At 41.5% G+C, this 24,740-nt stretch overlaps 1 protein-coding gene across 3 annotated transcripts in view; it reads left to right on the top strand.

The window, feature by feature from the left end:
- Positions 1-425: 425 nt before the first annotated feature.
- The window catches only part of sik3 (SIK family kinase 3), a 37,183-nt gene continuing 12,868 nt past the window's right edge, over positions 426-24,740 (top strand). The window contains exons 1-16 of one of the 3 annotated variants that reach the window (XM_073462522.1): positions 426-732; positions 14,074-14,190; positions 15,937-16,000; positions 16,464-16,625; positions 16,830-16,954; positions 17,246-17,369; positions 18,908-19,026; positions 19,351-19,461; positions 19,554-19,691; positions 20,112-20,189; positions 20,720-20,829; positions 21,049-21,205; positions 21,352-21,501; positions 21,593-21,666; positions 22,800-22,934; positions 24,169-24,310. In XM_073462522.1, coding sequence (XP_073318623.1) covers positions 442-732; positions 14,074-14,190; positions 15,937-16,000; positions 16,464-16,625; positions 16,830-16,954; positions 17,246-17,369; positions 18,908-19,026; positions 19,351-19,461; positions 19,554-19,691; positions 20,112-20,189; positions 20,720-20,829; positions 21,049-21,205; positions 21,352-21,501; positions 21,593-21,666; positions 22,800-22,934; positions 24,169-24,310 — 2,097 coding nt within the window. In that variant the 5' untranslated portion in view covers positions 426-441. Of the gene's footprint in view, positions 733-14,073; positions 14,191-15,936; positions 16,001-16,463; positions 16,626-16,829; positions 16,955-17,245; positions 17,370-18,907; positions 19,027-19,350; positions 19,462-19,553; positions 19,692-20,108; positions 20,190-20,719; positions 20,830-21,048; positions 21,206-21,351; positions 21,502-21,592; positions 21,667-22,799; positions 22,935-24,168; positions 24,311-24,740 lie in introns of all 3 variants that reach the window. The other 2 variants (XM_073462514.1, XM_073462528.1) reach the window with 2 other exon arrangements.

The raw sequence follows: 24,740 nt of genomic DNA, 5'->3' as shown, positions 1-24,740 counted from the left end.
TAGCAGGGTGTGCACTAACACCATACATGGCCATGATTTGTCTGGACCTCTTCACGGCATTGCAGAATCGACCGCCAGGAACAGCTGATTGAACATATATCTGTTATTTTGATGGAGTCAAACTGCGACTTAAGTGTGTCTGTTTTCCTCAACTCGATGATTTAAATCTGTTGCAGTGTTAGCAGATCATACACAGTGCAGCAGTTTGCAGGGAATCACTGAATCATGGGAACCACAGTGATAATGCGCACTTCTTTGTCGCCAAGGCAACCACAATACGTTTCTGTGTATGAAGTCATTTGTTACGCTGATCGTTACCATGGTTACAACCTAGAGAGGGCGCTGCGGAGGAGCGCTCTACGTAAAATGACGCAGGGCGGGGGCGTGCCCGCGATGCGCGCTGCGCAAGGCTGCTTGTTGTTCCCGCAGAGAGGCGAGAAGATGGCGGCCGTGTCAAGCGGAGGTGCTGCTGGGTCCACTGCGGCCGGGATTACGCACTCTGCCCGACCGACCCACGCAGGCATGGGCTCCCAGAACCGAGCCCAGCCATCCTCCGGGATCAGCCACCCCAGTCGTACCAGCACAGCCCCTGGGTGCATCTCCAATCCTGGCCACACTTCGGCCACCAGGCCCCCTCCAGCCCGAGTGGGCCACTACGAAATCGAGCGGACCATCGGCAAGGGAAATTTCGCGGTTGTTAAACTAGCCACACACATCATTACCAAAGCAAAGGTAAGACAACTGGTGTCCGAGCGCTAGAGGTGAACAATTACAAGTTGTCATTGTTTTATTTCAATCCTTTTCGACCATGTACTCAGGATGACGCTGGGGCCTTCAGGCTCTGGAGACACAGCGGCCAGCCCGCTTTGGTGACACCGCTGCTTGGTGTTGCGGGGGTCCGTTAGACACGGGGCATCACCTTTAACTACTAGATACAAACACATTTAATATAAGATAAATCTGATTTCACTTAGTGAAATAGTAGTATTATTAAGGAAAGCTAGAAAGGCCTGAGGTTAATGTGTGGCAAAGCGCAGAGGACGGAGAGAAGGGTATTGACGAAGATGAAAAAGAGGAGACACAGAACGTTCCGACTGTGGTAGCTAGCTTAGCTTACTAGCTAATTAGCTGTTTGGCTACACGCAGATATCTTTCAGACAGATGCCAACACACAAGGTTAAAAGTTCTTAGCACCTTACTGGATAACTTTAAATTAACTATGAACTTTCAAAGTTGATAGATGTAGGTAGCCCAAGTATCAATAGTTCTCTGTGAAAGTCCAACGTTCAACTACCTCCGAAAACTGGTTGAAGCCAACTATGGCAGAGCCGCATTAGCTTTTGATGTAGCTTTGACAGAGACAGATTTTACATTAAAAAACTAAACCACTTTTCTTTTATTCTTTCATGTTACGAAACTTTCTTACCTCCTTCTAATGAAAGAACCATTTTGTTGTGGTGTAACGTTAAGTTAAACAGTTTGTCAAAGCTGTATTTCAACTTCGTGTACCAGATTTTTTGTGATAAATAAATTGTAGCTAGCAGCTAGATGATATTTTCATGAAGCTTCCTGGACAAGCAAACATTGACATGGCATAATTTGAGGTTTCAAAACTGCCACCACACACTCTGAATGTACGTAGATGCTTTTGCATATACAGGCGCCAGTTAGCCGTACACTGAATGATTGACAAATTCAATAACATACACTATTATGAACAAACGGTCTACATGCAAAACACTGTCATTCCTGATGAGTAGATGCGTTACATCGAGGTCTGCCACAAGTCAGCCCTGTGCTGCAAATCTTTTATTCTGATCTTGACCCTTATTATTGTACCTAGGCTTTTGAAATGCGTCTGTTAGTGTTTGTGGTAAACAGAAGGGTTGGATCTTTAATGAGAGGTAGGGGAAGTTGCAATTGTTTGCATTACAAGCAGAAGGGATCGCTCAGATATTCCAAGTAGTGTTTATCCTTTGTACTGACCTATTGTATCATTTGCCTCAATTGTTCAAGGTTTTATTTGCCTGTGAGTGGTCTTTTGTCCCACCTGATAAGTTGGCTGTGTCCTCTTGGCTGACTTGGTAGTGTAAGCTCATCATGGCCAAAACAAATAACGAATCAGAACACCTCAGTTGATATATATGACAACAGCAGCATCAGAAAGATTTTAGCTTAGAGACATTCTGCAGCCCTTGCTTCTACTTGGAACCATACTTGCAATAAGATGACATTAGAAACCTTCCTCGGATGATATGACTGTTGTGATCACTACGCACATCCCTTATGATGGATGCTCCAATAAACAGAATAAACAGGAGTAGCTGAAGCCTGCTAGAGACAGCTCCTGCAATCTAATTATTTGTTGTTTTTTTTATAAACCTGATGAAAAGCCTTTAATTCTAATGGCACTAATACAGGTCTGTCGTTTGGCTGAGTGTGCAACTTTACCTCTATGCCCTTGTTGACATACACACAGACAGGCAGACACGAGTCATTTGGATGCTTTGCACCACATAGCCCAGAGAACCTTCCATTTAGTTTGATGAGGCCAAAATAAACTTTGGGCCAGTGAGTACTATGTAGTGTTTTTCAACACTGCAGAAGATGTTTCTTGAAGGACATTAACTGTGTTGATATGATTGTAATGTCATTTACAGACTAGTAATCTGTTATAAAAGCAATACAAACACTATAGCAACTTTATAGTGACAGATTGATGAGCTGGATATGAAGCTGTATTCCATGTGTGTGAGCCTGTTTATGCTTGTCTGGATGTGTGTGTGATTGTGTCTGGCTGTCAACTGAGTGTGAGAGACAGGCAGAGGACAAATGACAGTGGAACACGGACTGACAGAATGAAAGAGAGGCCTTGTTTGTTGTCTGTTGATCGTGGTCACAGACGGACCAGTCAGCTCATGATTTTCACCAGCTAGCTCAGGGGTTTCAGCATCCCCAGTCGTTCATGAATATCAGAAGAATAGGAGTGTGCGTTTACATGCCTGTGGATATCATGAATATGGATATGATGATCAGTCATCAGATGAAATGCGCTTTATATTCTTGTTCTATGGCCTAGGTTTTTATAATTATCCAATGAGAAATGCTGACGAGTCAAAAATAGCCGAACAACTCTCTCAGTTGTTAGTTGGAGCTAGATGATATCCTGCAGTGCAGTCACACAGAGGAGGACCTGGTTATTTATACTTGGTAGCTTGGAAGCCCAGAAAGGGATGGTCCCTGTCTCCCTCATTTACTCACTGTTTTTCTCAGAAATATTAGAACATTCAACAGGAAATTTGTTTAAGGTTTATTTCCCCAAAACACACTGCCATTTCAAACTCGTATTTTGCTAATTCTTGTGGAACGAGGGCTGTTGGTGTTGCTAACATAGAGGCAGTCACACAACACAAACCTTTGATGGCACATAGCTGGTGTGCTGCACCTGGATGGTGTAATAGTGAAAGTTCATCTGCTCTGTACAAAGGCCAGCTAGTGAAGTAGAAGTCAAAGCAGGAGTTTTGATACTCTCACACAGAGACTGTGCTTGATACAGTTCAGCTTCACTTGGCTGCTATCTTGATAAATGTTGATTTCAGGTTGTTGTGTCTCTTCATAAACTTTATTGCTGGTCATGACCCCTCAACCCTTAGTTTTGGGAGACTTTATAAACCCCGTGCTTGGGTACACTGTAACCAAACCATCATTTCTTGTGATATTTTAGACTTTTTTCCAATTAGTTCATGGCCACCAACAGCTTTTTTCTCTCTCTGATGCTCATTTTGATTTTGCAAAAATGATGTAGTAGCTAAGATCAATATACAAGAATTGTTCAATCTATAAAACATTTATAAAAAAACAAAATAGGTGACTATGCACATCACAATTATCCGAAGCTTGAAGTGACATTTTCAAATTGCTTCCTTTGTCTGATCAACAGACCATAACAAATATATTTCATTTATATTGTATAAAGCAGCAGAGATAAATGGCAGACAAATGAGCAAATGTTTCACATTTTAACTGAATAAACAACCAAATTATAGATAGATTACCAAAATAATTAGAATTATTTTTCTGTACATATTGACATATCTTTATAGACTATTTAGATTATAAAATGTTGCAATTTGAATTCCAAGTCTGTTTTGATTCTTTAATGTGATCTAGTCAAGTATTCTGAGTTTCCAGCACAAATTCATGGTAAAATGTCCTTGATAACTTTATCGAATGTTGAAATGTGATGTTGAACTTGTACATGGCTATTAAAGAAATGTTCAGTGTAAACACAGGTCGCTTCATGGGTATCACACAAATGGTGCTTTTCCTCCAAAATTAGCATGTCTACAGGGGTTATTTTAAAGCCTGGTCAACCCACTAAAAATCGCCTATTCACCCCATTCCCACTTCCAGCATGCAAGGCAGCCTGTCTGTGATTTTTATCTGAAGTGTTTTTATCTGTACGTCACTGATGTCACGTTTCATGTCACGAGTGCGCCGGAAACGGGGACCGCATCCCAAATTCCTTCCTTATTTTCGCGTCACCACCTGATGTTGATAACACGTTATCACTTGGCTCGGTGGGAAATACGTCAGAATTTAGCAGGTTCGCCCGGGTCTTATGTTTAGATCAAAGCAGAGCCGAGGTGATAAAAACCCATCTCTGCTGCAGATTCAATTGACCCGGGTGTAAATGCAGAGTGTACACATTCCCATTGCACACAAAAGCCCGTTCTTGGTGGGTTTAAGTGGGATTTTTCTTTAACAATGTGAAATGGTGTGTTTTTCAAAATCTTTTGTTACTTTCTCAGGGAATAATGCATGGGTCTTAATGAAAAAGAAAAAAACAGTTGTATTTAGGTGGCTGGTATCTATGGGTGAATACTAAAGGGGACTGTGGGCCCTTGGCAGAGGTATGCGCTCTACCTGAGTGCCATTGTAGTTGGTAATCTCCGTTTATTAAACTGTCGCCAGAAATGAGTAGAAATTTTTCTGTCATAATAGATTACATTAATAAAATGATTATCAAGATTTTAATGATCTTTCAGCACTGACGTGCTTACTTATTGTGTTGGCCTTAATAGTCTTCACAATGTGCACTGCTTTTATGCCTTCAGTATTGTTACCTTTTTCCAGCAGTGTATCATATTTGAGTGGATGTTTTTATATCATAGTGGAGTGTTTCCTTGTGAGTGTTTGTCCTGTTTGATAAGCCCACTGAAATGCAGTGAATGCGCAGGGCTACCATTGTATACTTGTACATGTGCATACTTGTGTGTAATAGCTTGACAAAGGAGGTATGGTCAGTGCCCTTGTATGACCTGACTAAGGAACAAGTAAAGACAGACTTTGAAAAGCTCTTGTTGTGCCCACAGCAAGGTGAGCGGGATTGGTAAAAAAATGGCACTGTGCAACATGTCCTGACCTGTCTATCTGTGGGGAATCGGGCCCTTTCTCCTGCTCTTTTTTTTCCTCTTTTCCTGTCTTCTCCCCTTTCCTCTTGAGTGTTTTTAGGCACGAGAAGGATGAGCAAGAGGAAGAGGGCAGGCAGGATGGCAAGCGTTAGGTAACAGGCCTAATGTACTGTGTAACAATTTCACTCACTCCCTCAGTCACACACAGACTCACGCACGGCTCTCCAACATACAGCATACCTCATCCCCTTTCTGGTTCTCAGAGGCGCATATACGCACACTCAAATGTGATTTAATTTGGGTGAATAATATGACAAAGGCTGCGTTTCTGCTTGACTTACCTTCCTGCCCTCTAGTCGTCTTCTGTTGCATTCTGAGTTGTGTGAATCTGCAGCGAGTCAGCTTCAAAATGAGAAGAACACAGTCCAGACTATGTATGCATATCTCTGTTACATGACAGAAGGGAGGACAGTGTGCTTCATCAGTACTATCCTGCTCCTCATGAACCATATCAGCACATGTTTCTGCCCCCGTTTGATTGCAGCAGTTAATGTGCATGTGTGTGTTGGTGAATGGTACATGGCAGTTAAAAATCACAACTCTGCGCCATCATCACCCACAGCACTGTTTGTTGTCAGAGGCCAGTGTGTTGCCAAGGCTCCTTGTTGGAGAAGGTCGCTCCGTTGAAGTCTCACTGGTTTCCATAGTGATGATGGTGGTTCCTGCCCTCAACCACCAATTCTGAATGAAGCTGATTTGCCATTGGCTGAGCTCATTGTCTGTCATGTCATATTATGATTGTTTTTTTTGTTTACCAAAGCTATAAGCTGGATGCAAAATAATTTGTCAGGTGCGCTTGGGGTTCCCACCTCTACAATGCAGTCATACTTAGATGCCTAAATGCAAAAATCATACAAGAAAAAACAAAAAAACAATTCTGCCATGAAGCAGTCCTGCTCATTGATTCACAAAATTGTACACACTGGTCCAATACATTCGGAGACAAGTTGCAAAATTTACTTTTTGTCCACCGGCCAAATGGCTAGTGCATGTTGAAATTTTACCAGCCACTCAATAGATTATCATTGTTTTTGGCAGGTTAGTGAAGCAAATCTACCAGCCACTTGCATATATAGCTATATATATATATATATATATATATATATATGTGTATATATGTATATAATATAATATATATATATATATATATATATATATATATATATATATATATATATATATATATATATATATATATTATATATAAAAATAATATAATATAATATATATATTAGATATATATATATATATATTAGATATATATATAGACATATTATTTATTGGTTATAATCTCCTCTTCTGCCATGTATTGTAAATAAAGCAACCTATTATTCAGGTTGCATTATTTGCAATACGCAATACCATGTAAGTAATTTGTATAATCAACATAGCCATATAGTTGGCTAACTTGGTTCTGTTATTTTGTGAGCTCTGTAAAGTTACAAATACTGCAATCTCTACAACTCACCTGAGAAGTAGATTGTGGGATGCCTTCAAGATTGATCATGATCTAAAATTGTCAGATGGCCCACTCCTAGTTTGCCATTATATATCTACCAATTGATAAATCAACTAATCATTGCAACTGTACTGTGAATATTTGATAGCAGTGGACAGGCAGAGATGATATGATGGGATGGTAGATGATTAGATGGTGTATGAATGGAAGACCTTTTACAGCCAATGACGATATAGTTCAAGTAAAGCAGTAGAGACAGAGTAGAGCAAAAAAAAATAGATGTTAAAGGCTGTTCTATGTTGTAGTACGGAGACATTGTGTTTTGGGTGAACTGGAAGGTTGCATGATTAAAAAATGTTGACTTTTTCAATCTCAACTTTAGGGCAAGATGTCAGAATTCTGAATTTGATACCCAAACAATGGCGTGTTGTGTTGAAGCATTTCATTAGGAACAATTTGGGTATTCACCGCTCCTTATTTGGTCAGTATAGAGATATGTGTGTTGTGGTAAAGCCAGTACCAAACTGGATCTGCTGGTTTCTTCTTTGTAAGTAACAATCACTGTCAAGATGGGAATGTGGACTGTACAGCGTCAACCTGGTTGGGGTGGTGATGTGTCATGTGCTGCTGACTGCAGTTTGGTGTTTTTATAATTCCTTTTTTGCCGCCTCCATATTGGATCTGTGTGTTTGCTCTATAAATAAAATGGTAATTAGGCTGTCATGATTGCACTAATGAAACTAGTTGTCATGTGTGATTCTCCCTATGCCAGTGGCCATTGTGATGTATAGGTGTGTCTTATTCAAAACTAGTTGCCAGATAGTGGTTACGGTTAGGTCTGCATATCCCCTAAAATGTACCCACCACAAAGTGTGGGCTCTGCTATTTAAGAGGGGAAAAAACTGCAAATGGCAGATGAATGTGTGATGTCCAGTTTTTAAACACTGTAGCATGTCCCCAGTCTTGTACTTTCAGCCTGACACACTCATCTGAGTCATTTCCACACATAAACTCATACAAGTGCACAACACACAAGTAGAACATCTCTGAAAGGCATTGTGCTGACTCATACTGCCTGTTCGCTTTCATCCCTGTGTGTGTGAGCACACGCATAATACAGTCATAGTGCTGACCTGCCGTGACCTTATTCTGTGTGTATGATGCTTTGTGATGTCCTCGTGACTTAATACACACACGCACATGCCACAATTTTAGTTTGGTACTAAGCCTAGGTTTGCACCCATGATGCCATGCTTTTGACATGAAAATAGGTGTGTGTGTGCGTGTATGCTAGTGCACGTTAAACGCTCTCACGTGCTGATATGGGTTAAGCCTGAGCATTACACCCCCTGTGCATGCTGTAATCTGTGTCACCTGTTGATGAAGGTTAACCTCATACATAATATGACCGCACCACTGAGTGTATGTGCACTTCTCCCAGCTTCCCACTGTAGACGTTACACCATAGGCCCAATTCTCTGTTAAGGATTAGCCTCATTATAGTTTAGTCATGGAGGGATGTTTTCAAAGTGAATATTCTACAGAATGCTTGATGGCTAAAATGTAAATCAATCGCTTTTAATGCTGTCTGATTTTCAAGATTCAAGATCATTCATTTATCATTTTACAACAAGTTTTTTTATAACAAGATGAAATTTGTAGTCCCTATATACAACTCTCCAAAGAAATTTTACAGCTAAATTGATAAATAATAAGTCATAAATATAGAACAGTTTTTTTATGTTGGCGTGCAGAGGATGAGTTAAGGAGTGCAGATTAGATGACTCATCTATTTGGAGGACATTTGCCCCCTTTAAGTGTGGCTTAAAATGGGGCAAGTGTTGTATATGGTCCTAACAAGCTTTCAGTAATCTCAGTCTAACTAGATCCTATGGTAGGTGCATTGTTGTTGTAAACTTCCAAAAGCCAGGTATTAAATTCATGAGATGTTCAAGCTTTTATCTAGTGGCTAGGCTGATAATGAGACAAGACCTGCCAGGTTCTGCCTGATACAGCTTAGTAATAACATGACAACTGTCCGACTGTTTCAGGTCTTTTTCAAGCAAAAATGTCAAACATTTGCTGCTTTCAGCTTCCTCAGTGTAAGGATTTTCTGCCTGTCTTTGTCATTTTTGACAATGGAGTATTTTGTTTTCGGACTGCTGGTTAGGCAAAACAAGCAATTTGAATATGTTACTTTGTGTTCTTCGAAAAATGAGTATTTTGCTTTTTTTTTTTGTAAAAAAATGAATACTAGCAGATTAATCGATAATAAAAATAATCGTTAGTTGCAGCCCTGGATCACATGGATGATTGATTCAAAGTAGTTAGTAAGAGCAGCATGTGGCAATGTCAGAAAAAGAATGTTTTGAGCTTTTACCTCATCTAGGGATGGAGAATGGGTTGGACTTGGGTCTTAGACTCATGCACATTTTTCCATTAGGTCTGCTGGTCCTGCTCCACTCTGTTTGACTCGGCGTGGCATCCCGGCATGGCAGGGATTTGCATTTCTACCACAACTGGGCTACCTGATTAAAAGCATGTCTCAATTCTTACAGTACTATCAAAGAATCACTGCTAACAAAGTGGCTCCAATAATTTAGTTAAAGGCATGTTTCATTTCGTATAACTCCTTCACAATAATAGCCCCCTGTTATTAAGTGATTTAAAAGTTTTTATTATGAAGCAGCATTACAGGAAACATTATATATTCACCAGCATTAACTAAACAATACTACCAAAACACCTGAAAGCAAACGCAACGAAACGGTAAAACACAGCAGATGTTAGAAAGTAAAAACAGGAGCAGAGAAACTAAAGAGATTCAGTCAGAAGCTACAATGGTACTGAGAGCTGAACACACTGACTTTTAAAAACATCTTTCTGTCAGGTTTCCCACCCAAAATCATACAGTTGAGTATCGATTTGCAACACAAACTTGTTTGAAGGGGAGACAGGTTCTCGTTATGGGTTGGCCGCAGTCGCAAGAGGCAGAATAGGCATGGCTTGGCCCTACTCCTGAGCAGGTCCATTGCGGGCGCAGCTCAGCTCAATTCGGTGCAGTAAAACTGGTGATGGAAAAGCAAATCAGCGCGACTCGCCAGTTGTATCCACTGACAAAGCTGTGGCTGCTGACTGACTTTGGAGAAATGCTTCAACTGATGCTTCCTGTGTAAATAATTACAGACTTGTTTGTTTATTTATTTATTTATCTGTTTATTTGTTTATTTATTTTTACTGGCGCTGGCAGCTTTGTCATCACTAGGGCATAGTAAGGAATTTGAAAAAGCCAGATACATTAGCATAAATTGATTGTTCTTTTAGCTATTAATTTCCCATTACATTCTTGAATGTTTTTTGTAAGATTGGTATTTTATTTTAAACTATTTTAAATCTGCTTTTGTTGCATCAGCAGCTTTTATTTCTTGTTAGTGTTATTTTTTATAATACCAGTTAGTGTGTGTTTTGTAATGTACAGTAAATGATCCACTCTCCTCTGCTGGGCACCAGCTGCTCTGGGATGGTGCTGTGTTGAGGTCACTGTCTTGTGATCGGAGGGGCTATGTGACACTTCATCTCATTGCAGCCGGCCTCTCAGGAGTGTTTGGGTATTTGTGTGTGTGTGTGTGTGTGTGTGTGTGTGTGTGTGTGTGTGTGTGTGTGTATGTGAACCCAGATCTTTTGATGGAAAATTCCATAGTCATAGAAGCTAGTGCAGAGCAGACTGAACTGAGGCTTCTAAGGTTCACACTGTGTCACAACATATTTACTGTACCTTGGCTGAAGCTAAAGCTGGAAACCCAACATTTAAGATGTACACTGGTCACATGCCTGTTTGCCTCAAACACCGCTGCCACTGATGACTTGGATTTGCCTGTCAGGGCATTACAATCATCCCAATGCCACGATGGAAGAGGGCTCAGTGATCAATGACTGTCAGCCATTGGCTGATCAGCCAAACCCCAATGTGTACGTGTAGTGTGATCCAGATGTCCTGTTCCCAAATGTAAACACACCCCTGAGGTAACCCTTTGATTGTTTTGAAGCCTAGAGTTTGGCATTATGGCTGCCACCATCCTGTTTTTTTGGAGCTAGAAGTGATGATACAATACATATATGGACAATACTGTAGAACTGGGGAAGATACCCTGTGAAGGTCTTACTGAGAACCAGAGGACACGCTGTGGTAATAACTCGTCAGTCGCAATGTAGCCACACCCTAAAGTAAATCCCGCTTTATCATGGGACCATAACTTACACAAAGGACATCATGCCGTATTGACGAAGACTTGAAGCTAACGATTGAACTCATTAGGAAACTGTTTACCGGCATAATACATCAGGTGAGAAAAAGGGTCATTTCTCTTTAGCTAAAATACTGTCAGACCTCTTATTTTGCAACCAGTTGAGTTGCCCCCTGCTGGCCATTAGAAAGAATGCAGGTTTAAGACGCTTGGCCATTGGATTCGGTTTCAGACTGCATCCACTATTTGTACAGTCTGTGGTTGTTACCAGGATGCAGAAGGAGTGATTACATCAACAAAACTTGGATGACTGCCATGGCCAAGAATAGATTCCTCAAGCTTAAAATAACACCCAGACACAATTTCTAAACCCATACATTCATAAATACATACAGACATGACAAGAGTTGTTGTTGTATTTAATAATGCTATTTTTTGCTGGTGTTTAGTATCTTTAAACTGGATATGGCTGTCTTTAAATTTTCAGCTGTAATATGCCAATCCAAAGCCCCATTCACACTGCCCTTTCAAGGCGGGAATCTTGCGCTGATGTTCCGCCATGCCGTCTGTGTGAAAGTCACAGAGGCAGAATGGGGGACAGTTTTGTTCTGCCTCTGATCCGCCACCGGAGGTAGTAACAGAGCCGCAACAGAGACGAGACAACCTCTGTATGAATGGAAATGGTGGCAGCGCGGGACAGGGGTGTGTCGGTCTGATGGTGTTCACAGTCTGACAACTAAACAGATCCTTCACTCATCAAATCAATGAGAAACACTGCCACAAGGCAAAGTTAAGATACCAAACAACAGTCATGTGGTAACAGGTCGTGTCTTCAGCATCTTGTATGAGGAAGAAAAATATTGAGTGGAAAATTGTCTGTCATCCTGTCTGACCTACCAGCTCTTCATCACATTTTTGCTCGAAAAACAGCGTCTGTCCTCGGCACTGAGAGCCAGACAGTTCCCACAATCGAATGGTGGTGATTATGTGACGCGACTTAGAGCAAAAAACTTTAACTCACCATGTCTTTCTAGCCTTCCACTATTGTGTTATTGTAGTGACTATCTCTGGCAACTTGTATTGAAAAAATCACTGCAACGGTCAACCATCCTGATCGAGACTGAACTTTCCCCTGGAAAATTCTTCCTCCCGAGTGAGAGTCAGAAGGGGTTCGCTATTTACCGATGGCGATTATGTGATGTAATTTAGAACAAAAAACTTTACTTTGTCTCTTTCCACGATACATGGTGGGTCAGGATCTCAATCACAACACATTATAACAGCATCCATATGATTATAAACAGTTGGCGGACACATGTTTAGATTAACAGGTGGACACAGGGAAACATGTTTAAAAAACCCACACAGATCTCAATGTTATTACGCCTCTTTTTGTTCCGCGATGCCAGCATGCTGTATGAAATGACACACTGGAGCAGCTTTATGCCAGCGCTGCTTGGTTCAGTGTGAACCAACAAAAGCGGTGTAAAGGCGAGCCTTCATTGTGGCGATAATGCGGAATCTCTGTGTGAAAAGGGCTAAAGAAATACAAGTGTTATTGTTTTGATTGGGCATTCAGGTCGTTCACAGAAATTGCATAATTTGATAATCAAAAGACACAATCTCTACCAATACACATGTTTTCCACAATTGTCCAATGTCCTTGACATGAAGCTAAACACAGACACACACTGATCTGGATTAATGCCACTGTTGGATGTGGTTCTGTACTCTCTCAGGAGCCCTCTCTTTGCTCTCCCTCACTTCCCCTTCCTGTCTGTAACAGGAAGTCAGCCTTCAGAGGGCTCAACTTCTTCATGTCTGTTATCAGGAAAAGGAGAGCTTGTGATGGCACTCAACAGAATTTAACGGATGAGGTGGTTTGTGTGTGTGTGCGCGCATGTGTGCGTGTGTTGATGCAGGGTGCATGCTTGTCATTTTTTCACACACACTTTACTTGCTCATCTATTTTTGGGAGAGGCCGTGTTTTGGGGCAGCCCCATTAACTTCGCTTGAGTAAGTCATTAAAGTGGTCTACCCATTCCTAAGTGGCTGAGCAAAGCCCCTGTCACACACCATCACTGTCCACACTGCTGGAGCCATTGTCGAGGGCTCAGCAGTTATGCAAGAGTGGTGCTCACAGTCAAAGGTCACGGCTCAGGTCAAGTTACCCAAACAAACTGGAATCCAGAGAAAGCACTGTGTTTGACAACACGCCATTTAGCTATTGAACATCTCAAGAGGTGGCAGTATCTCCTAATGGTTTCTTGTGTTTTTGTTTTTTTTGTGACTGGTAACTTTTTGTGTTTATTTATTATTTTTGTGCATTTGTTAATCGATTAGCGGTCACGTAGATTTGAGTCTCTGACTCACACCCTCACCTTAGCTTCTTTCTTTACTGGTTATTTTGTTGGCACTTTGCACTTCTATGATTATTGTGTCATCTTGTGTTTATCTTTTTTTTTTTCCTTTTTTTTTTCTATTGGTTAATTTGTTTTAGTGATTTTATATTGAGGGGGAGGAATACATATAAGCCCTTTGGGCTTCTTTTCCTCTCCTGCACAATTATTTGCCTTTCTATTATTAAATATAATTCTTGTTTTTTATCATTGTGCATATGAATAAAAAAAAATAAAAAAAAATAAAATCACAGCAATATTGCAGGGGCACTGGACCCATGCCATAGAACTGTTGCCTGTAATTTAAGTTTTTAGCCACATATCAGTAACGTGAATATATTGTCTGTATTAAAGAGGTGGTAAACATACTGCCTGTTTTAAGATACGTTCTTTCTTGTTTTGTCTCCTCTCTCTTCTATACCCCCTGCTTCCCTGCTTCTCTTTTTGACACCTTATCTCATCCTTATCTCTTCCTCCATCTCCATCTCTGTCTCCAGGTGGCTATAAAAATAGTGGATAAGACCCAGCTGGACGATGAGAACCTGAAAAAGATCTTCAGAGAGGTGCAAATCATGAAGCTGCTGAAGCACCCCCACATCATCCGCCTCTACCAGGTACACTCTCGCACTCACCCACTGAGCTGATAACGCACACTGCTCACATCTTACACCTGTGACCCATGGCTCAATAGGGAAAGGACAAATAAAGTATGTGTTGATTTAGCAGAATCTAGCAGAATAGTTAACTACCATTGTTTTTTGGGTTAACTGTACCAAAGTGTTGAAGAATGCGTAGATGTTTGGTTTTTAAATTATAAAATGTACATGGAAAAATTACTATGTCGATATTTTTTTTCTGGGAAAAATAAACAGTTCTTCTTCACACAGGGTGCAAAATTAAGTTTTTTCTTGTCCATCGGCCAAATGGCTATGGAATGTTCACATTTTACCAGCCACTCTGTAAATTAGCATTGTTTGTTTTCTGGCTGGTATGTGAAGCAAATTTACCATATTACCGCATTTTGGCTGGTGGCTTGTGGCTGGTGCTAATTTTGTACTCTGTTTTCACATTCATGGTTATGCTAAGGCCACATTGCCTGCGTAAATGTTGCAAAACCTCTTTCGCTGCGCAGCGGAACAGGCTAAACAGCCGCACAGCCTGCATGAGCAGAGTGGCACACGAGCAGCTACAGTGGCACGTCATCTAGAGATTCAAAGTCTTGCCTTTTTTCTGTGTCAAGCGCACGGTTCTCAACAAAAGTAGATTGACGAATCTGTGGATAGCCATATCGACATCACACCAGTGTTTCACTATAATTAGTGTCATTATCTGTAGAATGTGTCACACACATGAAAAAAGTAGAATCAACAGATGAAGGGAATTTCTGGTGCATTCCCTCCCTCCCTCTCAATCTCTCTGTCTCTGTCTGTGGCTCTCTCTCTCTAAACGAGGCTAAAGGAAAATCACCACATCATTATTATTGATCTTTATCAAAGGCAAACTCAATGTAGAAAGATGGGGTGGGCAGTAGTAGCAGTACAGCAGCAGACCTGTAGGGACACACGCGCATGCATGCCAGCAGTTAAGCGACACAGCTGTCACATGCTGCTGAGGTGTTACATATCTGCGAGGCTGCCTAGTACCACCAGTCTGCTGCTTAAGAACTTCTCTTTGGTAAGACTCAGTGGTAGAAGTTAATGTGTATGTAGAAATTGGCATTTTGTGTGATTGGGCACCACCCACAGTTTGAGTGAAACCCCACTGTCGTAGATATCCCAGGTCTGTAACAATTTGTCAGACGTAATGTAGGTGTAACTACAAACAAAACTCTCATTCTAGAAGTAAAGATGTATGTAACGCTGTGATTCTACCCTCTCACTGAAGTAGTCTAGAAACAAGTGATAGGAGGACAGAGTGGCTGAGACGGGAGACACCAGTCACCCTATGACAAGACACTGTACCATCAGAATGATTTTGAAGCCGTTATATATAAGTTAAAACAGTTACAAAATGTTGCTTTAAGAAAAGAGAGTTTTCTGTGTGTTTTTGCAACCCATGTTTTCCAGCTGTGTTGGGATTGTTTAACCAAACCAACTTGTCACAGTCCAGCTTTTACAGCATCTTGTCTAAAACGGCCCCCAGCAGTTATAAACAATTAAACCTGATGCTGAAATCCTTACACATACATTGGAAACTACACCAAGTAAATGGCAGTTTTTGTTCTATTTAAATCTTGCCGTTTTTATGCCAAACAATGCTTACTCATTCTGTTGTGTAACGGGTGAACCGCCCAATACTGAATGTTGGCCTGTCATAGGGTCTATAGGTCCAACTTGTTTATCATTTATTAATGTTTTTAGGTGATGGAGACGGAGAGGATGATCTATCTGGTAACAGAGTACGCTAGCGGTGGAGAGATATTCGGTAAGTGTGTTCCCCACTGTTACCTTGATGTAGATTGTATAGATTTGTTATTGTCTCTTCCTCTGCTTCATTGTTTGTCTGGCAATTTTGTTAAGGAAAAAGTCCAAATCTATCAAATATTTTGGATTTGGGAGGGTTTTATTTATTTATCACATGTTTGGTTCATTTGCACTGCATCTTCATTTTTAACACAGCTTGATTACATGTTTTTCCATTATTTACTCCTTTTGTACCAATTATTTGTACAGTTGAAATTGCTTGTCTGAAACTCTGAGTCATGTCTTCTCCCCTATGTCCCATTTCTGTTTTCTAAAGGATTAAAAATCCCTTTTGCATTCCTCCTCGATGATTAATGTTGTGATTTATTAGGCTAAATCAAAATCATAGGCTTCACTTCCTATGTATTGAAAGATACAACTGAGTACCAAAATATTTAAACTGTACTGTGTATGTTTATGTGCAGACCACTTGGTGGCTCATGGGCGTATGGCGGAAAAAGACGCCAGGAAGAAGTTCAAGCAGATTGTTGCAGCAGTCCATTTCTGTCACTGCCGCAACATCGTCCACAGAGACCTAAAGGCTGAGAATCTGCTGCTGGACCACAACCTCAACATCAAAATCGCAGGTTTGTGTGTGTGTGTGTGTGTGTGTGTGTTTTCACTTAAGAATGTATGGGTGGGAAGCTTAATATAGTGGTTTTGGGCTGTCTTGGTGAGTGGGCGAAGGCATGTGTCAACATGTGCTTTTGGAGCATTTTCCTGGGTTGGTTGAATTTACTCTGTAGAAGAAAGCAATAAGATTGAATAAACTTCTCCTCTCCCCCTGTCAGATTTTGGCTTCAGTAACCTGTTTTCTCGAGGCCAGCTGTTGAAGACATGGTGTGGCAGTCCTCCCTATGCCGCACCAGAACTCTTTGAGGGCAAGGAATATGATGGACCTAAAGTAGATATATGGGTGAGTAGACTTTTAGGTATGCATAAGGCCCCGCTGGGCTGCAACACAGGGTGTAACTAACTGGCTTGAACTTTCCAGGAAGACAAATACATGAAAAAAGAATCCTGATTGAATGAATGAACGCGGAAGAGACAGGCCCTGACGAGTTTTTGTCTTTAAATTATAGCACCCAATTTCTTCAAAAGACTGTAGCGGTCTGGATATATTAATAATAAGAGTAATTGTTTGTTTATGCCCTATTTAGAAAAGCTGTACTAATGTTTTGTTTCCTGCTGTCTTTTCTCTGTGTAGAGCTTAGGTGTGGTGTTATATGTGTTGGTGTGCGGCGCCTTGCCATTCGACGGCAGCACTCTACAAAATTTGCGGGCACGTGTCCTCAGTGGCAAGTTCCGAATCCCCTTCTTTATGTCCACAGGTAGGCCTCCAGTCAGCTCTCACTCTCTCCCATGTCTCTTTACTCCCTCCTCTAGACCATACCTTAATCAGTGTAAGATAAACTTTTTTACATCCAAGGGCCAAGCAAATTCTCAAGTGCTTCAATCGATTGTTAAATGTGTTCTGTGTGTGATTCTCTCTTGAAAGATCATGTCTTGATGCAGAAAAGTGGATAATTATAGAATAATAAATAATGAATGTAAAAACCCAATTCTCGAAATTATAATTGCCTGTAACAATTTTGTAAGGCCAGGTTGTACTTTCGTTATGGCTGAACCAATTAGATTGTGAAACATCTGGGCTACTTCTTGAGTTTTGGTGAGGATGGTTGAGCGTGAGCATGAGATAATGGAAGTAAATTCATCTGTTTATTTTAGTTATGGATTATTACAAGTATGCTGCTTTCTAAAAGTAGCAAGTAGTCACACAGTGCACAAAAAGGAATCATTTACAGAAATAAAAACATTTAATTAGTGGAGATGCATTGATAATAGTTATATATAAATGCATCGTAGTTAGGGTGTGAGTCTTTGGCAACTCACGATTTGATTTGATTTTGATTTTGATTCTTGGTTGTCCGATCCAACTCACAATCAGTTTTTGTCTCAAAACAATTCTAGATTCAAAATCGATTATTGAATGAATAGGAAAGGGGACGATATTTTCTATTTACTATTTTCATTTCTTTAATTGGGTTCCTTAATCTGCTGAAATACAATATATAAGGCACAACTGGAAATTAAGATAAACAATCTCCCTTTTCATTTTAAAAAGTTAACAGCAATAATTTATTGATTTGAAAGCATTTATTCAATAACAAAATAAGGGGATGTGCTCTGCTATGTTATTAATATAAGTCTAGCAGTGAGAGCAGCCTCTCTGCTGCACGGTTTGCTCCGGGCGGGTCCATCATTGTACAAGACGCTGAGCAGAAGCAGGGTTTTGAGGTAAAATGGACTGAGCATTAATTTTCTTCACCACAGTTTGTTTAACGTGTTGAATGCTGCAGTGTGTGTTTTGTTAGCTTTTATAGCGAGGTCAGCTGGTCTCGTTTGTCACTGCTTATCGCCGCTCTTTTCGTTCTGTAAACATCATTAGGATTTAGAAAATCGATTTTGACAGTTGTGAATAGATTCCAATCAGTTTTTTTTTTTTTTTTTTTACCTGCCCCTACATCGTAGTCCTCTGAATCGGAATTGAAAACATAAGATTCCCACCCCTACTTGCTAGCAGTCTTCTTCCTCATTGCCTTTGTTTAGGGCATTACTGTTTTATTTATTGCTGGCTACTGCCACAAATTGATAATCGGAGCAATAGTGTGAGAAAAATGGTAGGTTGTGAATTTTCCCACTCATGGTTCACTATGTGCATCCTTGTGCAAAGTACAAAGAAAATAGGAACCCATTCATGAAAACATTGCTCAGATAGCGCTCAAATTGGTCAAAATTCCACACCTTAAACACTGCCTTTGGTCAGCTTGAATTTATGTTTGTTATATATGTATGTGTGTTATTGCAGACTGTGAGTACTTGATCAGACACATGTTAGTGCTGGAGCCCAGCAGACGGTTGACAATGGAGCAGATCTGTAAGAACAAATGGATGAGACTAGGAGACCCGGACCCAGACTTCGACAGGGTGAGACCCCACTAGAAGTGTATAGTACTTGATATTTTGACTCAAGGCAGGGTCATGTAATAATCAAAAAAAAAAAAGAAAAATTCACCTGTCTAATTTTCCACACTGGTGTTTGGTAATTGTCTTCCACTGTGCTGCCCACTGTATGTCATTTTGCAACTATTAGTGAGAATTTGATGACAATGACTTTGACCATTTCCCAAAACGTCAAACTATTCCTTTAACTTAATTTTCACAATGGAGTTGGTGCTCCAAACTGTGACATATTTGCCACTACCCTGAGAGTTTGCTATCAACTCTCCCCTCATCTCTTCTTCCTTCCAGTTGATAGCCGAGTGTGAGCAGGTGAAGACGGAAAGAGAGACAGAGCTCATCATTGAACAGGTGCTGATAGCCATGTCTGAGATGGGTCTGGACCGAGAGCGCACACTTCAGGTTGGACACAAACTTAGCTGACTTGCACTGATGCTCCCTTTTGTCAAGCGTCACCTCAGCAACTTATTTCTTTCCTGATTTTTCCTCTCTAGTCCCTACAAACAGATGCATACGATCACTACAGTGCCATCTACAGTCTGCTGGCTGACCGCCTCAAGAAACACAAGACCCTGCCTGTTGTTGCCCCACCCACACCGCGCTCCATTAGCTATCCTGTTAACGCTGTACAGGTAATTTATTATCTTTTGGTGTTTGAATAATGCGATGGTGACTTTACAGCCGACATATGTCAATTTTTAACAGAATTTGATGATATTTTGGAGAACTAGGGCTAATCCACGTCAGGTTTTTATTGCTGTGATCAAGCTTTCTAAAGCCACCACTTGATCTTAACACACCCTCTCAATAGCTGATTAATCAAATGTATTACTGTACTATACTATGAATTGATAATAGGTAAATATATATACTGTTTCATCAGTCTAAACAACAGTGGTCATCATGTCTATCCACTGAATGGATTTGATTGGCTTTAACCCACATCTGCCAATCCCATTGCACTAATGAGATTGTTTGAAAATTAGTGCAATCCTTACATGCCCTGTGTGTGTGTGTGTGTGCGTGCGTGCGTTTGTGTGCGTGCCCAGCAGACGGATCCACAGGGTAATCCTGTTAGCATGACTGTTCCCCATGTCCAGCTCATCAACCCAGAGAACCAGATTGTTGAGGTGAGTCGACCTGGTTGCGTCAGCCTGGCAGTGGGTGGCCACCAGTGAGGGTCATCATGCCTGATAAGCAAGCTAGGTACAGGCAGGACTTTTGTTCGAGGATTTGAAATCCTGTCCATGGCTCCAACCTGACTTCTTCTAACTTAGAGTTTGACTGGTTTCTGACGATTTGCACGTTTTGTATTCACTGTCTGTCCATGATTAATAGTCTGTGCTGACAGTTTTCTTACAGTAAGTGTAGCCCCTTATCCATCTCATAGACTAGGATCAGACACACATTATCATACACTCGTGCACACACACTCAAACAAAACTCACAGAGCCTAAAATCTGACTCACAAATGCTGTGAAACAGAAGAATGTGTCAGATCACTGCATTGCAGCAAAGATTTTAATATAATACCTGAACTTTAAAGCATGTACATTAGAACTAAAATACATTTAAATATTATGTGCATGAACACAGCCATGCAACACACACTACCAAAGGTAATTGCTAATGACCAAATGTGTGTGTATTTATTGTTTAGCCGGATGGCAGCATGGCACTGGACAGTGATGAAGGGGAGGAACCATCTCCAGAGGCCATGGCTCGCTACCTTTCAATGAGGCGGCACACTGTGGGGGTACCAGACCAAAGGTAATGCATAAACACAACTCTCTAACCCACTATCAGTGATGTTTCTGTTATTGCTACAGTATCAAACGAAGATTTTTACTCTATAACTGTGACCTACAGGGATAGTGGAGTGTAGGTTATTTAATTTGCATGCTAATCATCAATTCCAAATTAGACATTAACCAGTACATGAGCTAGTTTCTAGCACATTAACATTCTTTCTGCCTCCTCTCGCCACAGGACAGAGATGCAGGAGGACCTCCAGAAACTGCCACCAGGTTTCCCCCGTGGTGCAGTGCCCCAGCCCCCCTTCCCCACGCTGGCCCCCACAATGGGCCAAATGCACACTCTTATGCCCACACAGAGCTTGCAGCCCACGCAGCAGCTGGAGTACAAGGTACAGTCAGTTGGGTTAGATTTGGTGTGTGGTCAACAGAAGGCCTATGGAAGACATTTGTAGAAACCTACATGTGGAGGGTCTAAATATCAACTGTACTGTTTTTTGTCTCTTAATCTGGCTCCTTGTGTTTGCTCATCCTTCAGGAGCAGTCCTTGCTGCAGCCACCTACTCTGCAGCTGCTCAACGGCATGGGGCCTCTTGGTCGAAGAGCTTCCGATGGCGGGGCCAACATTCAACTACACGCTCAGCTCCTCAAGAGGCCCCGGGGGCCCTCACCACTTGTCACCAGCCCGGTGAGGATCTGGATTTCTGTGTGTGCAATTTGTATATTCTCCTCTGATGTAAACTCCAGGAGTATTGACTGATGAACTCTGCCTCTCTCAGCACCCTATCCCTGCAGTAGCTCCCGTGGATGAGGAGGGTTCAGACGGAGAGCCAGACCAAGAGGCAGTACAGAGGTAACCCACGATGATAGTTTTTGGTGAAGGGCTATACTGTACAGAGGTGCTGTCTAAACTGGATTCTCTGGAGGGCCCATAACCTGTGACTACAGGTTGATGGGTTCTGTGTAAATGTTGAAATAAGGATAGCTAGCTTAAAAATTAGTAATTTTCTAAAAGCATACATTTTTAAAACTCTCACGCCATTTAAAATGGTTTACCAGTTGTAGTTCGTAATACAGATCTCCATCACTGACTTCTATGGAAACAAACATTTTACATGCCTGAAATACATCAGGACAGTGACATAATAATCATTAAATCCACTTAACTGCTAAGAAAAAAAGAAAAGCAGGGTAAAACACTGGGCTTACACAACATATACTGGAACCATGCAGTGGATGTTCATAGACATGTGCAAGAATGTAGAACGGTCCATAATAAGAACTTTGACATAGAAAGAGCTGACATAAGGCCAAGGGAAGGACAGGTAAAGGTTTAGTATGTAGAGCTGTGTTGTTGGATTCAGAAGTCCAGGTTAGGGTTTCCCAGCTGGTCCTCTTCAGACAGCACCTTCTGTAGACTTCGCTGGTGTCCTGGGTTGCTGGGAGTGAGTGCCTCTAGGCTGCTCTGCTTTTTTCCACGGGAGGTGGCCACTCTGCTGTGGTGCTTACCCCATCTCTCCTTTCTCCATCGCGCAAGTGCCTTCTGCCACAGTTCCAAACTGAATCTGCCACCAAATCCAACCCTCCTATCTCTCAAAGTCTTTGGCCAACAACTTCTATATCTTTCTTATTTTAGCAAGTGCCAAATTATTCTCCAGACTTTCTCACTTTTCTCACACAGCTTTGCTAACCCTGAAGCTTGCAAAACCAATGATTTAAAAAAAAACTGCAACCAGTCCAATCCTCAAATTGGAAACTGGGTGTTTGTGGGATACCCATAAGCTATAACATCCATCTATGGTGTAATTTTATTTCATGTTTTTTATGATTGGCTAAGATTATATGAATGATGGCACCCATTGGCAGAGGTGGGAAGGGGCGGGCCTTTCCCCCCCGTCTCCATTAGCCAATGAGGACAGAGAGCTGACCAGCGCTGCTTCCTGTCTCCCACCCTCACCCCCGTCCTCCCCCCTCCCTGCGGCCCAGGTACCTGGCGAACCGCTCCAAGCGGCACACGACGCACGCGCTCACGAGCACATCGCATGGCGAGCCCTCGGCAGAGTCACAGCGACCCCAGGGCCCCCGCCAGAGGGTGGGCTGGGCCCCCGACACACACACCCGGTGAGGGGACACGCCCGCTCCGAGCTGTATATGCACAAACACACACACAAACACACACTCACATTAAATAGGCATTTTGAGCCTAACTCTTTTTCTCTCACACGCACACACACTCTCACTTGCACACAAAGCTGATCTCACACACACAATGTTCTCACATCAGGTGAAAGTTGTGCACCTTCCGAACAGAAAGGACATTTTTTTCAGCAGTGTTGTTGGAGGTTGAGGGTGGGACACATGTCTCCACGTCACCGGTTGATTCAAAATAGCTGTTTCTCTCTCACAAACCTGGGAAGAGCAGGTATGTGACAGGTTCACTCCAAAGATTTAGCTGATGTTCTCAAATGAGCAGACCCTCAAAGCTAAATCACTACCTCTGTACTTTCACAGTCATATTTTTCTGTTGAGGTGTTGTCCATGTAGTAATTCTAGATGTTGTTCCCATAAGTATCATCTTCTTCCAACTCAGTGTAGAAAATCTTTTGAGATAGTGGATGCTTTGTGTATGGATGCAGTGGTAGGCAGAACCTGTTGTGGCTTGATGAAGATGAATTTGTGCCTGTTGTTAAAAGAAGCATGCTCTGTTGAGCTACAGTGGATGTGTTAAGCTAGAAGCTGTATCTGTGTTCATGGAATACACTTTGATCAGCAGATAAATTGATCTGCTGGCCATTTTCTAATGAAAGATGTATTTCCTACAGAAATGTTTTGGTCTCATTGACATCAGCTGTAAATGAGATGCAGTGAATGGGTTTAAAAGTGATATATAGTCACTGTGCAACAGTCAAAATATTGGGACCAGCTTTCAACCACGTTTTTGCACAGTTCTTCAAAGTTAAAATTCCCTCCATGGCCTGTCTTCTCCTCTGTCATGATTGACATGATGGATGAAGTAATTTGAAGAATAGCTACTGGATTCGCTTGACACATCAGTTGTGTGAATTTTGTGGTCCTGATGTTTTTTACACTCAACATATGGTCATCAGATACTTTGACTTGTAACATTTGTGCAGGTTTGTAGAGCTCAAGCTTCTCATGTGTCTGTTCTTGTGTCTGTATGACTGATTATGTGTGTGTCAATGTGTCTGTGTTATCTGTCATGTTTTGTCTTTGTGTGTGTGTGTGTGTGTGTGTGTGTGTGTGTGTGTGTGTGTGTGTGTGTGTGTGTGTGTGTGTGTGTGTGTGTGTGTGTTTGTGTACTGTTTGTGTCTGCTCCCTGTGGTCCCCTCCACAGATCCAGCTATAAGGACTGTAACACCCTTCATCTCCCCATGGAGCGCTTCTCACCTGTCAGACGGTTCTCTGACGGTGCCGCCACCATTCAGGCCTTCAAGGCTCATCTAGAGAACAGCAGCCTCATTAAGCAACTCAAACAGGTACATCATTCTTCCTAATTTCAAGAGATATCATTGTGTTTCTTTCTTGCTTGCTTAGTTTTATGAAAAGATACATGTCATTGTTTTCTTCTCTGTCTGGGAGATAATATGGTCACAGTTCTGTGGAGGATCGATAGTTATTGATCAATACCAAACAATTACTTCACCAGGTGCTGAGATTTCAGAAATTCCCTGCTTTGCTTCAACCCCCCTGCATTTTAAACTGCTCAAAGAACGAGGACTGCTAGGGGCTTGCAAACGGTGATGCAACATATTTGGCTCTCGGGCAAAAAGTGCAGAAATAGTGATGCATCGCAGCTAGTCTGATGCAATTTTGACTCTCGTAGGAATACAAAGAAAGATCCCTGGCACTGCAAATCTGCTTTATGAGCTGAGCTACACTTAGTGATGCAGCAATCAGTGTAGGAGC

The sequence above is a fragment of the Pagrus major genome, chromosome 2 (genome assembly GCF_040436345.1).
Source record: "Pagrus major chromosome 2, Pma_NU_1.0".
NCBI lineage: Eukaryota > Metazoa > Chordata > Actinopteri > Spariformes > Sparidae > Pagrus > Pagrus major.
The sequence above is the reverse complement of the archived record's forward strand: the minus strand, read 5'-3'. Positions and strand labels throughout refer to the sequence as shown.